Source organism: Rutilus rutilus, assembly GCF_951802725.1.
Source record: "Rutilus rutilus genome assembly, chromosome: 9".
NCBI classification, from domain to species: Eukaryota; Metazoa; Chordata; class Actinopteri; order Cypriniformes; family Leuciscidae; genus Rutilus; species Rutilus rutilus.
Window position 1 is genome coordinate 23,982,822 of NC_140223.1, and position 13,843 is coordinate 23,996,664.

The 13,843-nt window shown below is 35.3% G+C and overlaps 1 protein-coding gene across 1 annotated transcript; it reads right to left on the minus strand.

The window, feature by feature from the left end:
* Window positions 1-933: 933 nt before the first annotated feature.
* Window positions 934-2,598, minus strand: LOC311296500 (ras-related protein ORAB-1; the record flags this gene model as incomplete). The annotated part of the gene is made up of 6 exons (XM_084418325.1): window positions 2,523-2,598; window positions 2,219-2,291; window positions 1,939-2,034; window positions 1,490-1,585; window positions 1,253-1,384; window positions 934-1,152 (listed from the first exon to the last, which is right to left on the minus strand). The coding sequence occupies exons 1-6, from the start codon at window positions 2,534-2,536 to the stop codon at window positions 934-936; spliced, it is 630 nt and encodes a 209-aa protein (XP_084274451.1). The 5' UTR covers window positions 2,537-2,598.
* Between the last annotated feature and the right edge of the window lie 11,245 nt (window positions 2,599-13,843).

Here is a 13,843-nt window from a genome sequence, read left to right on the forward strand (position 1 = left end):
CGAGTGTTCATTTCGCTTTGTATGCAGTGCAAAAGCTTCTGTATATGCACTGCACAGTGAGAGTGCAGAATTGCTTGATTACCATATGTAAACGAAGCTCAATACAATCAGAAGGTGCTTCTATACTCAGAAAAAGAGAAATACATTTTTATTTTTTGAGAAATTGAAAAGTAAATATATTTTAAGCTGAACTTCTCTTAGATTTCATAGTATTGTTTATTTTAAAAATAGGTGATAGTATCAGACATTTATACACTACCATGCAAAAGTTTGGGGTCAGTAAGATTTAAGAAATGAATACTTTTATTCATTCATACTGATCAAAAGAGGCAAAGACAAAAACTTCTATTCTTTTATAAAAAAACAAAATATAAGTTCTTTCAAACTTTCACGGTATCACGGTTTCCACAAATATATTAGGCAAAATCATATTTGATTAATTTCTGATGGATCATGTGACACTGAAGTAATGGCTGCTGAAAATTCAGTTTTGCCATCACAGGAATAAATTATATTTTAAAATATATTAAAGTGTAAAACATTTATTTTAAATTGTAATAACATTTCACTATATTACTGATTTTACTGTTTTTGATCAAATGAAAATATAAGCATAAGAAGCTTCTTTCAAAAACATTTAATAATCTTAAAGACCCCTTACTTTTGAAAGTAGTGTATGCTTATAGGTTTTGTCCATCACCAAAAGGATGAAAGAGCCTTTAACATAAAACAATGCATGCATGATCAGAAAATGATTTCCAGAAACATTTCCAAATTCATCTTCATTAGCTTCTTAGGATGTGCAAACATAAAGTCAATGGCTTATTTTACATTTAAAATGAAAAAGAAAGAAGAGGAGGAACAAAAACACATAGAACGATAAACAAAAAATATGGATTTTCATATTACCCAGAATTTTAATGATATTGAGTACTAGCAACAAGAGCTGACCTCCTCAGCTGACTTCTCTCCACCAGGCCATAGGGGGGCACTGTTTATTTTGGATCCCATTTTAACAGTTTCATTCTGAACACTCTCTGTCCCGATCCTCTTCTGGATTTCAGAGGCCATTGTTAAAAATGCCTTCTCTACGTTGTTTGCATTCTTGGCACTTGTCTCCAGGAATGGAATTTTGAGTGACTCAGCAAATTCCTGAAGAAGTACAAATTAAATGTAATATATACATTTAGATTAGATTTGCCAATCCTGTAAAACAGACCTCACCATGAATTTGCATAAGCAGAGAGCTTACCTTTGCTGTGGTAAAGTCTACCACCTTTTTTGAGGAAAGGTCACACTTGTTACCGACTAGCAACTTGGAGACATTTTCACATGCGTAGCGATCAATTTCTTCTAACCATTGCTTCACATTGTTGAAAGACTCCTGTATAAACAAAGTATTTCATTAATCATTATTATTAAGAAATTCTCCAGGACCATACACAAAATGTTAAAATACTAAACATTCTGTAATATTCAAAAGTATTACCTGCTCAGTGACATCATAGACAATTATAATCCCATGAGCCCCTCGATAATAGCTGGATGTTATTGTTCGAAATCGCTCTTGCCCTGCTGTATCCCACTTCAGGACGGAGAAAAGCATGGCACACGTTTAAAAAAAGCAAAATGTTGTTTGCAAAAACTCTGAGAAGATGTCAATATCAATCCTTATGCAGGCATTTAGGACCTTTTTGCTCTATTGGGACCAACCCAAGTGATTGGATAGTCATTTCAGTAAAAGTTATTTTACAGTTATTGTTACTGTACAATAATAATTCGATTTTAAATGTTTTTGTTCCTTAGGGGTTTGTTTAAAACAGAACTAATAACTGGATCAAACAAACAAAAAAAGCAACTCAGACACAGCCAGGCACAGCCAGGCACAAACCAACTAGCTGACTCTGAACATGAATTGAAATACATTTCTTTACTCACAATCTGCAGTTTGACAGTCTTCCCCTCCATTTCTATAGTTCTGATTTTGAAATCTACCCCAATAGTGCTGATGTAGCTCTCTGTATAGGTGTCATCCTGGTGGAATAAGTGTTTTTCATCAACAGAAGAATCAACTAATTTTGTAAAAAAAAAAAAAAAACATATAGATTTAAAACGCCATGAAGGCGAGTAAATATTTTAGAATTTAGATTTTGGGGTGAGCTACTTTAAAACCATCCAAACAGAAAATGCCAGGCACTGAAATGTTTTCTTTCCTTACAGCAAACCGTAGGAGTAAACATGACTTTCCCACACCAGAGTCCCCAATCAGCAGCAATTTGAACAGGTAGTCACTGAAAAAAACCATCATATTATTAACTTTGCATGTTACTCTACTGGTGTTCATGCTCAATGCAAGCTGCATTTACTCATTCATTATAGGCACAACAGATAATACTGGCATTAGTGGCACAAACTAGAGGCCATTCTTCTCTCTAGTCATTGTAATTGAAGCAAGTCTGTTGACCGTTAGCAACACAGTACCAGTAATAAAGTAAAAATTCTTTAGAGGGATAACTACTTACTACTCAGGATTCATCCTCAAGGTTAATTGATCGCAGAATGCTGTACAAAAGTGCTTTTAGCTCGATTATCTTTGTTCAGCTGCGTTCTGTCCTTGGAAATGCAAACAGCAACAACCGTGGCAATAGTGAACCCAGATACTGCTCCATCATTTATTAAAGCCTCTGATCAGGTTACAAAGTGGCCATTACCTGTTTCTTAAAGTTGCAGCCTAGTAGCGACAACAAGTGTCAAAGGCATGGCACTCAGAAAAAGCATGTTGATTTCTTCCAAATTCTTAAGTCTAAACAACTTCTGAAGATATGAACTTGTTAAATTAATTATGTAACTGTACCAACAGTCTATCCAACAAGCTGTTATCACAAAAAAAAGTTATAAAGCTCATGAAATTTATATTAGCAAGAAAAAAAGAGTGCACCCATGACCATTACTTTTTTAGTAGGCCTAAACAGTCAAAAAAACTAACTTGTAATAGTAAACTACTGCCGCTAGAGGCCGCTGAAGAATAAGAAAGAGTCCACTCATCTCATTGCTGTTAAACATTGTTCAGTGTCAGATATTCAATGTCAGATATTAAATCCCCCCCACCTCCCAAAAATGATTTGCATTACAAGAAAAGCTAATAGAATTGTCTCAATAATTCTCAATAAGTCACATTTTGTTTGAGAAAGGGTGGCTGAAGAAAATTAGAAATTTGACAACATTTTGAAAAATAAAAAAGTTGAGTAAACTTAAAAAAAATAAAAAAATAAAGCAACTGGCTGGCTGCAAAGCAGTTTTGAGTTTTCTCATTTCCAGTAGATTAGTTATGCCAACCAATTTGCCTTTTTCTTTTTTTTTCTTTTTACAATTTGAAGTCCCCTGTGGTGATAATCAAGTTTTTAAATGTTGTTTATATGTCTATGTGGTGTTTTTAATATGCTTTAAGACAAACCATGTACAAATGCATAAGTCAGCACCGTTGCTGAATATTTTCTCCTTAAAACTGCAGAACCAAAGACAGTCTCAAAAAAGCAGTTTGAAATAGTTGGTGTTTCTGACGTCAACGTGTGATCATCAACGAGTGGATCTCTGAGGCTGAGCTGGGCCCTGTCCCACATGACACCCTAAACACTCGTGGTCTTCCTTCGAGTCCGCACTTTTGTGACGTAATGCTGCTTTGACTGTCGGGAAGAAGTCTGCTGTGGAAGTGCGCATCAAGGGCGCATATCGACCGCAAAGGGGGTGCTCGCAAGCATGACAAATGGGACACCCTACGGTCTCACGGACACGCGCATGCGGCAGCCATTGTAGGTCCAAAAGACCGAAAGTGCATATGAAGTGTGCCATTTGGGACAGGGCCACAGTTGCACTTTCGGTCTTGTAAACTTACAATGGCTGCCGCGTGCGTGTGTCCATTAAGTCTATGAGCCCGGAGGGTGTCCCATTTGTCATTTTAGGTTTCAGAAGGGTGCTCGCGAACGGCGTACCTGGTAGGTGATTTGTTCCAGAACAATTTTTATTGTTATGCTGGTTGAAAGTCTCTTCACATCCTGATAGGAATCACTAAGTTAAGTGGTCTAAATGTATTTATATATATCGTATGTGGAAGGTATATGATCATAAAATGTTTGTCCAATCATTGCATTTGGTCGAAGCACTGCTTCTTTGGCGGAGTGATTTGCTTGCAGCACCTGAGAAGCCCCGTGGTGAGGAGCAGAGAGTTCGCTCAGAGTTGGAGTAAATCACTCCACAGAAGTAGCAGTGCTTCGCCTTCTGAGAATATAGTTCCCAGTATGTATACGGTTAGAAGATGGCTGTGTCTCATGTGACCTTGTTATTTGTACATTCTGTGACTATACAAATCACAACATGTAAATAGGAAAATGTTGGCGTTATTTTGTCAATTATTGGGAGCAGTAGGCTAGATGGAGCTGTTTACCTCCAGTATTTGTGCTAAGCTAGGCTAGCGGTGGGTGCGTCAGACGGAGTTACGGCACGCACGGAGATGAGAAGGGTATGTATGGACTCATCTAACTCTGGGGGATACGGTGAATAAGCTAAAGTCCCAAAAAGTCGGCGTGTTCCTTTAAGTTATAAACAGGACATACCTTTGGAGTGATGGTGTTCCCGAACATGTTCTATGTATTTCCTCCTTTTGCAGCTACTTTGCATCCTCGAGGACAACCATGTGTTCGTTTTTTATATATACGTAGTATTCCCATACTGGCCAGGGGTTCGCTGTTAGCAATCTGCAGCGCACTTTCAGAAACCCTCCACTTTTGCCAGCTCCGCATGTATAGATCTGCTATGGAGGTTATAGCAAATAAGGGCAAGTATTTGAATGGTGAGCCACAAGCTCATTGGCTGCTGATGCAACAGCAATCAATAGGCTGCACTAATGCATGTAGATAACAATGTGATAGCTAACAAATTGAGTTTAGCAACCTATCAGCCTGCACCATCTAGAGTTTTCAATGAGAAAAATTGGTTCTGTCTATTATAGACTACACAACATTATAATTACTTTCAATTAATTTCAAAAGAATTATTATTATTATTTATATAAAACACATTTCCATTTATGTTGTAATTATTAATTTCCCTGCTTCAACAGGGTGCTCTTGCAAGAAAGTAGCAATGGCTGGTTCAGATTTTCAACTTTTCGGGCCCTATTTTAACGATCTGAAACGCAAGTATCAAGCGCGAAAGGCAAGTAACTTTGTGGGCGGGTCTTGGGCGCTGTTGCTATTATACCGGCGGGATAAATTACTCTGGCACCCAACGCAAATCTAAAATGGGTTGGTCTGAAGTAGCTTCATTATTCATAGGTGTGGTTTGGGTGTAACGTGAAATAAACCAATCAGAGCGACATCTCACATTCCCTTTAAGAGCAGGCGCGCTTGTTCCATGGCGGTTTGCTATTATAATGGCGGATTTGCCAGGTGCACACCAGGAGCGGTTCACAGCCGAGGAGACCGACGTTCTCGTCAGGGCCGTAAAAGACAGAGAAGTGACATTGTATGGGGATGGGAGAAACCCACCCAAATTAGCTTGGGTTAAAGGGATACTCCACTTTTTTCGGAAATATGCTCATTTTACAACTCCCCCAGAGTTAAACAGATGAGTTTTACCGTTTTAGAATCCATTCAGCCGAACTCCGGGTCTGACGGTACCACTTTTAGCATAGCTTAGCATAGATCATTGATTCAGACGAGTCCAGTAGCATTTCTTTCAAAATGACCAAAGAGTTTCAATATTTTTCCTATTTAAAACTTGACTCTTCTGTAGTTAAACCGTGTACTAAGATCGACGGAAAATGAAAAGTTGCGATTTTCTAAGCCTATATGGCTAGGAACTACTCTCATTCCGGCGTAATAATCAAGGAACTGTGCGGCCGTAACATGGGTGCAGCAGGCGTAGTGATATGACGCAGCGCCTGAAAATAGGTCTAATAGGTTAGACAAACTTAGTCCCGGTCACGTTGGAAGAAGTTACCGAGCTGGGGACTATTTTTAGGCGCTGCGTCATATCACTACGCCTGCTGCACCCATGTTACGGCCGCACAGTTCCTTGATTATTACGCCGGAATGAGAGTAGTTCCTAGCCATATAGGCTTAGAAAATCGCAACTTTTCATTTTCCGTCGATCTTAGTACACGGTTTAACTACAGAAGAGTCAAGTTTTAAATAGGAAAAATATTGAAACTCTTTGGTCATTTTGAAAGAAATGCTACTGGACTCGTCTGAATCAATGATCTATGCTAAGCTATGCTAAAAGTGGTACCGTCAGACCCGGAGTTCGGCTGAATGGATTCTAAAACGGTAAAACTCATCTGTTTAACTCTGGGGGAGTTGTAAAATGAGCATATTTCCGAAAAAAGTGGAGTATCCCTTTAAACAGGCGTTTAATAATTTGGGTAAATGTGTAAGCTAGATTTATGCCTATTTTTTCACATCTTCATGGACACAACAATGATTTCCCTCGTGTGTTAATATTGTTCCTTGTAATAATGTATGGTTTTCTAAAAATTAGATCTGCTGCATCAGTGTGTAGGCTAGATGAGATAAGCAAAGTGCATGCGCTACATTGATTATGGCCAAGCATGTGCCCTTAAAATAGCATATGAATAACATGCGCAACGCGCCATTAGACTAGGTTTTTCCTGGTCAGTGGCGGAATTGTTTTCTAAACCTCCAAAATAGCACCAGGGAACATTTGCGCCGGAACACGCCTCCTCTTTTTGCTGAACCGCCCCCGGGAGCGCAAATTCATTTCCTAATTTACCGACGTGTGTCTGTGGAGGGAAAAGTCCGCTGTGCGCGGGTGCAAAATAGGAATGATACATGCATCGGTGTACAAAGTCAATTGCGCTGGGTGCAAGATAGGGCCCTTCAACTGTTTATGCTACATGAAATAAACCTGCTCCTGAGCAGGTATGAGCTCACAGACTTCTTTCTATAACAGTAACTCGATGAGCTTCGAATAACCTAACAATCCTGGATCACGTCCAGAGATGGGCATAAATACATGGAAATGTATTTAAAATACAAATACAAAATACAGTATTTTGTATTTTGAAAACACACAAAATACATGTGAAATTGGCCATCCAGTGCAGGTATAGGTCACAGTGAATGAAGAAACTACATAGGCCTACTGACTTTTCATTCCTAACCTCATCTCTGCCCTTTGTCTTTCTTTCTTTCTTTCTTTCTTTCTTTCTTTCTTTCTTTCTTTCTTTCTTTCTTTCTTTCTTTCTTTCTTTCTTTCTTTCTTTCTTTCTTTCTTTCTTGCAATTACAAATAAACTTATGCAAAACAGCAGCCATTTATATACTTATTTCTGGTTACAATGTAGTCTATTGCTTGAGGTGAACACTATTAAAAAAATTATACTGTATGTAAAACAGTGGGAACCTTTTCTGCTATCTAGCAAAGAATATGGGTGGGCGATATGACCAAAATCTCAATTTTACTTCACAGTAACAATATCATGTTTGTTTTTTATTTGTTTATTTGTTTCTATAAGTTTATTAAAATTAGAAAGTGCATCTAAAATGTAAAATTAGAATTAATTTAGATTCATTTGACACTATTTACCCCTTTTTTATTATTATTTTTTATGTACAATAAAACTAAAAGCTGAAGATTTTTGTGGTGTATCATTCATCAGTGCTTCTTTTCCTGCCCACTAAAAGCTGCACGGATAAATTTGCTTACCCCACAAATAGGCCTATCTATGTAAACGATTTAGAAAAAGTTCCATCAATTCACACTTTATATCACTATGATATGTAGTGTCATATCACCCAGCCCTAACATGCAGTAATGCTTTAAACACATTTGACAAGCTAGTTGATAAAAATCAACAACCGGTCAAGACTGATTGGCTAATGCTATTTTCCCACTTGTCTGTGCTCTTTTATTCTTTCATGTTAACTGACGTGAATAATGCACTATATTAACTTAAATCAACAAGTAGAATTGATCATGACATTCTCACCTTATTCCAAAAAAAAAATCGCTGATCCAATGCTGAGTTAGTGAATGTCTGAACTTTGATGCACAAAATCAATACCCTGATAAAGAGGTTGACTGGCAAAAAGTATTTTATGTATTTTGAAAATACAAAAATACTCATCTTAAATGTATTTAATACAAATTACATTTGATTTTTTTCCAAAGGCTTTAAAATACAAAATACAAAATAGTATTTTGTATTTAAAATACGTATTTTAAATACATGTATCTGAAATACTGCCCATCCCTGATCACGTCAAATCGTCAACAGTAAAATCCAGATAACTGAGTAATCTACATACGATGAACAGGGCCCGATGATGTTGGTTAACTATTGATGGGGACATAATCATCATCTAGGGGCCTGATTCACTGATTTCAACTAGAATCTAATCACTGATTATATGGGAGTTGAAATACTCATTTCATATTATTAATGATATTAGTCCTGTGATTCTACAACATGAGGTCCAGCCGTGGATACTCAACTTTTTACTCAACTTTTTATTTTTTACATGTGAATGATTGAAAACATCTCCATAACACATGATTAAATAATGTACAATCTAAAGAATATACTTTTATTGTATTTTACTTCACTTTATTTCATTTTTTAAAGTGTATTATTTTATTATTTCATATTATGCTTCACAAAACATCTTTGATAGTTTAACTCAGGCAAACATTTTCAGGTCTATCAATGTTAGTAAGTGCTGTTGCTATTGTCATTATTAATAAGCCCACCGGCAACTATAGTTACCGCAGTGCATAGTTGTCATTTTCCTTTTGTAAGTATTTTTCTAGATGTAGTCCATGTTTTATTTCTCAATGACATGCAAGCAAACAACCAAATAAAGGATTTCAAGAAAAAAAAAAGGTATTCACTTCCTCCTTGTCACACGAGGCTGTCAACTTCCTACCCCTACTTCCAGGAAGCATGGCGAAGGCAAACCCTCCCAAAGAAAGGTCATTTTCATGTTACTAATAAGTATTTTTTGTTGACATATACATATCTACATAATCATGAAGGTCTCTAGAATCATCCAAACAAAACAAATCTTACAAGAGATCTAAAGTTTTTTGTACACTTAGGCAAAAGTCCAAGCGGCAACTATAGTTGCCGGTGGGCAAATGCCTTGTAAGTACATACAGTATATCATGGGAAAATGGGGTATACTGTGTTAATAGGTTAATAAATCAAGGTTATTGGTCTTGTTCAGTGCATAAACATAACTTAACCCTTTAAATTACACCTCTACTGTTCATAAATCGTCTGTATGTACTGTTATTTTTGTTATTTGCCTTTTTTTTTGTTTTGTTATATATATTTTTTTTTTCTTCATTCTATTTATTTGTATTTATTTATTTTCATTTAACGTTTTGATACACAATGCCCTGTTATGGCTGCACTTTGTTCTGCACTATGTTCCACAACTTTAACCCTTGTGCGCTGTTCGTTTGCGGTTTACAGTCAGGCTGTTTAGGGTCTGAGAGACCCCAGGCAACAAAATGTAATTTTGTAACAATATATATATTTTAAACAAATGTAATTTTACTCAGTTTATTAATGTTTTTACTCCACATTTGGACATTTTTACTTCTCAAAATGTTCAAAAAAAGAAAAGAAAAATTCTCCAAAAAGAAAAAAATCTTTTTATGTAAAATTCGCCTTATAAAATACCCACATTTCTAACTTTCATTCATGGGGATAACATGGATAATAAAAAATAAAAAATCACGTTAACCAGTAGATGGCTGCAGAGCTCTAAAAGTACTAAAAGTTTCAAACTAAAAGACATCTTTTCACAAGTTTTTCCAGTTAGATTCACATTATAATGAAATCACAATTATAACAATAAAAGTTACTTTTTGTCAAAGTTTAGCAGTTTTTGTACTAAAAAAAAAATCTGTTTTTCAATAATGTTACATTATGATTAGAATCAAACCTGATCAGGATGTTACAAAGAGAAAAGTTGGAGTTTTTAGAGTTTATCATTTATTTCAAACATCTGTTTTTCATATAATTCTACAAATTTAAAGTGTGCCAATTCATTTCTGTCTATGTGTGTTCTGTGTTGTTTCTGATAAAATTAATTTGATTCTAATCATAATATAACATTACTGAAAAACAGATTTTTTTTTTCAGTACAAAAAGTGCCTAAACTTTGACAAAAAGTACATTTTATTATTATAAGTGTGATTTCATAATATGTAGATATGAATACAACTGGAAAAACTTGTGAAAAGATGTCTTTCAGTTAGTCAAATAGCAAATAGTTCTGCAGCCATCTACTGGTCTAAAGTGATCATTTGTTACTTTTAAAACAGCATTTTCCAAAAGATTGGCAAAACTCTTACACTAAACCATGTCAAATTATCCATGTTATCCCCATGAATGAAAGTTAGAAATGTGGGTCAAAAAGACCCTGAACAGCACACAGGGGTTAAGGCAAATGGATTTGTTGTTTGTTGTGTTTTCATATTCAAGAGATTATAAGCTAGATGCAGTTTTTTTTTGGTTTGCATCAAATGTTCTTCGACTTTTATACATAATAAATTTGTTTATGAATAAAGATTGATCTGTTGAAAGCAGTTATTTTGAGGTAAATGCCAAATGTTCTCCTCCTATTCATATTTTACATTGAGGGGGTGCATACAACATATTTGCCCACCGGCAACTACAGTTGCCACACATTCAAATATGATTTTCAAGAAAAAAAAAAAAAAAAAAAACTTGTGAAAACATGTTCACATAGGACACTATTAACACGATTATATGCATGAAACCATTCAGAAAAATTTGGCCACAAATGGGTTAAATATGATTTTATTTTCAGACTTTTCTTTTTACATTACAGTTGTTTTGTTTGTCTGTATGAAATAACAAATACAGTCATTATTATGGAACAGTTGCGACAATGATCTCGCTGCTAACAGAAACAGTAACAAAAACAACGCAGACCTGAGATGAGGTCCAAGAGAGCCAATTAATGTGTTCCCTGGACACTAATACACTCAAGAGGCCTACTGGAAATAATACAACAGAAAATATGTATTGTTTTTCCCTGTAAAGCTAAGGAGATCCTTCTACCTCTACAATATTTGAAATGATTTGAACATTGTTTCTTTTTTTTCTTTCTTTTCAGAAATTCCAGAAATAAGACTCAAACTGTTTACAGTTCCACATGCAGCACATTTCTATGTTGTTTCTGTCTGTTGTAGTTCTAATACAGAGTAATCAGTTACATGATATGAATGGGTCAGATGATTGGCTCAAAAGATGTTTCTTAACTCATTGATCATGACATAAAGATGGCAGCAACTCAAAAAATGTGACTATTATAATGCACAATCCTAAAACTCACATGCATGTGCACATTATGTGCAGCATAATAGTCAAATTTTTTTGAGTGCTAATGTACCTGGATATTTTGGCACCCCCATTCATCTCAGTTGCCGACATGGCCTGGTAAATATCTTGAATGCTGCCATCTTTATGTCATGATCACTGAATTCAGAAACATCTTTTGAGCCAATCATCTGACCCATACATATCATGTCACTGATCACTCTGTATTAGAACTGCAACAGACAGAAACAACATGGAAATGTCTGTTTTGTTTCTATGAACCCATAGAAAAATGAGAAAATTAGACATACAAAAGTATTTTATCAAAGTACATTGCTAATGTCAATGCTTTCAATGTAAAAACACATTTTGGACACATTTTGGTGTAGGTGAATTTACAAACTCTACCAGCAGGGACAATGTTCAGTAACTCTGAACTCCTGGTTCCACTTAGGCCTCTCTAATCCACAAGTGGCCTACTCTACATTCATTTAAATTGACCTGAGGCTTAATTCACTTACTCAATTCAGACCCTTAGTCATAATCAGCTCACAGTGGCTGTCCCCTGACCAATGTTTCACAGACTTAATTAATATGATTCCTTTCTGGTCTTTAGTCCCAGTAGGGTCAGTGTTTTCATTGAAATAAACTAGAGAATCTTTGGTAACTGGATTCTTTTAGACCTGTGCTTCTCAATACATTTCTTTTTATATGTCTAACTAATCTGACACCCTCAAATCAAGGTCAAGGAGCTCTGTGCCAATGTGCTAAGGAATAAATGAGCCTGTTATACGATTTGCAAGACACAAATGTGACCCTGGATCACAAAACCAGTCACATGTCGCACAGGTATATTTGTGGCAATAGCCAATATTGTATGGGTCAAAATTATTGATTTTTATTTTATGCCAAAAATCATTAGGATATTAAGTAAAGATCATGTTCCATGAAGATATTTAGTAAATTTCCTACCATAAATATATAAAACATTTCTTTTTGTGAGTGAATGCAGCACAATCGCGAACATAAATGGACAAGTTTAAAGGCGATTTTCTCAATGTTTAGATTCTTTTTGCAACCTCAGATTCCAGATTTTCAAATAGTTGTATCTCGGCCAAATATTGTTATATCCTAACAAACCGTACATTAATGGGAAGCTTATTTATTCAGCTTTCAGGTGATGTATACATCTCAATTTAAAAAAATGGACCCATTTGACTGGTTTTGTGGTCCAGGGTCACAAATAAGGTTCTTTATTAGCATCTATGGAACTTTTGCATTGCACAAATGTTTCTTTACAGTGATTATTTAGATTATAATATTTCTATAAAGAAATATTGAAAGGTATTTTTGTGGAACCCAAAATGGTTATTTTACAGCCTACTTTGGAACCTTTATTTTTAAGTGTATAATGGTGATTATAATGATACGGATTTATAAGTTGTTCAGTGACTGAATTTGTTCATGTTATGCATTCTCAGTACAAACAACAGGATGCAGAAATTTGTGAAGTAAAGCCTGATATCTGACAATAACATGTTTTAGTTCATGATGGGAATATTTCTTGAAAGCAAGTGTGCAAAAACTGTTTTTCCAAAGTTTGTTGTTTAAGAAATTGTTGTTATGATTAAAAAAAATATTTAGAATAATTTTCAGTAGGCTCACAAATCCCCAAAGTTTTATTAGCAACATTGTTTGCTATTAGGGAGTTGGATAAACCTAATTGGCAAGTCTATTTGAAGCGATTTAAGAGATTTATCAAGGGTTTATGATATGTGATAAACAAAACTGGATGCCATTAAAAAACTCTCCCACAGGTCTCATTAAGATGTTTCAAGATGATGAAATGGTCTAACCAAAAGTCCCAATGGCCCAATAAATATATGCCAGGGTGAGTATTTTATATTATTCAGATTTGGTTTATTATTCAGATTCAGTATTCTAAAAATATAATGTAGGCCTACTGATTAAGTGGAAACCTTACCAATAATATTTCTTTTTTGAGTAATTGTATTTATACATTTACAAAATAGGGATTCATTTAGGCAGTTATTGTGGAGTGATGGCCATTAAAAGAGTTAAATATATTTTATTTGAAGTTTAGGCTATATACTGTATATCACACAGATATCATTATATTTTCAATGCATTATAACATTTACATAATTGTCCAAGCTGCCATGTGAACACACTCTAGACACGGATTTGAGTCTGATCCTTGAGTCTAGGCCTTATTTAAATTCAGTCACCATGGCATAAGGAGCAATAAAGCATCACTAGATTTAAATTATATGAAGATCTTTCTTACATACTATCACAGAATGGTGGCTGTCCAAAGTGCACTATGCAGGAGTAGGCTATATCATACAAACGTCTTTAATCCAAAAAATCAATAGATCACAGGTCATAGAAACTCAGGAGACTAAAACACACACTGCTGTGAGGAAGTAAGACATGCTGCTGCTGTACAATA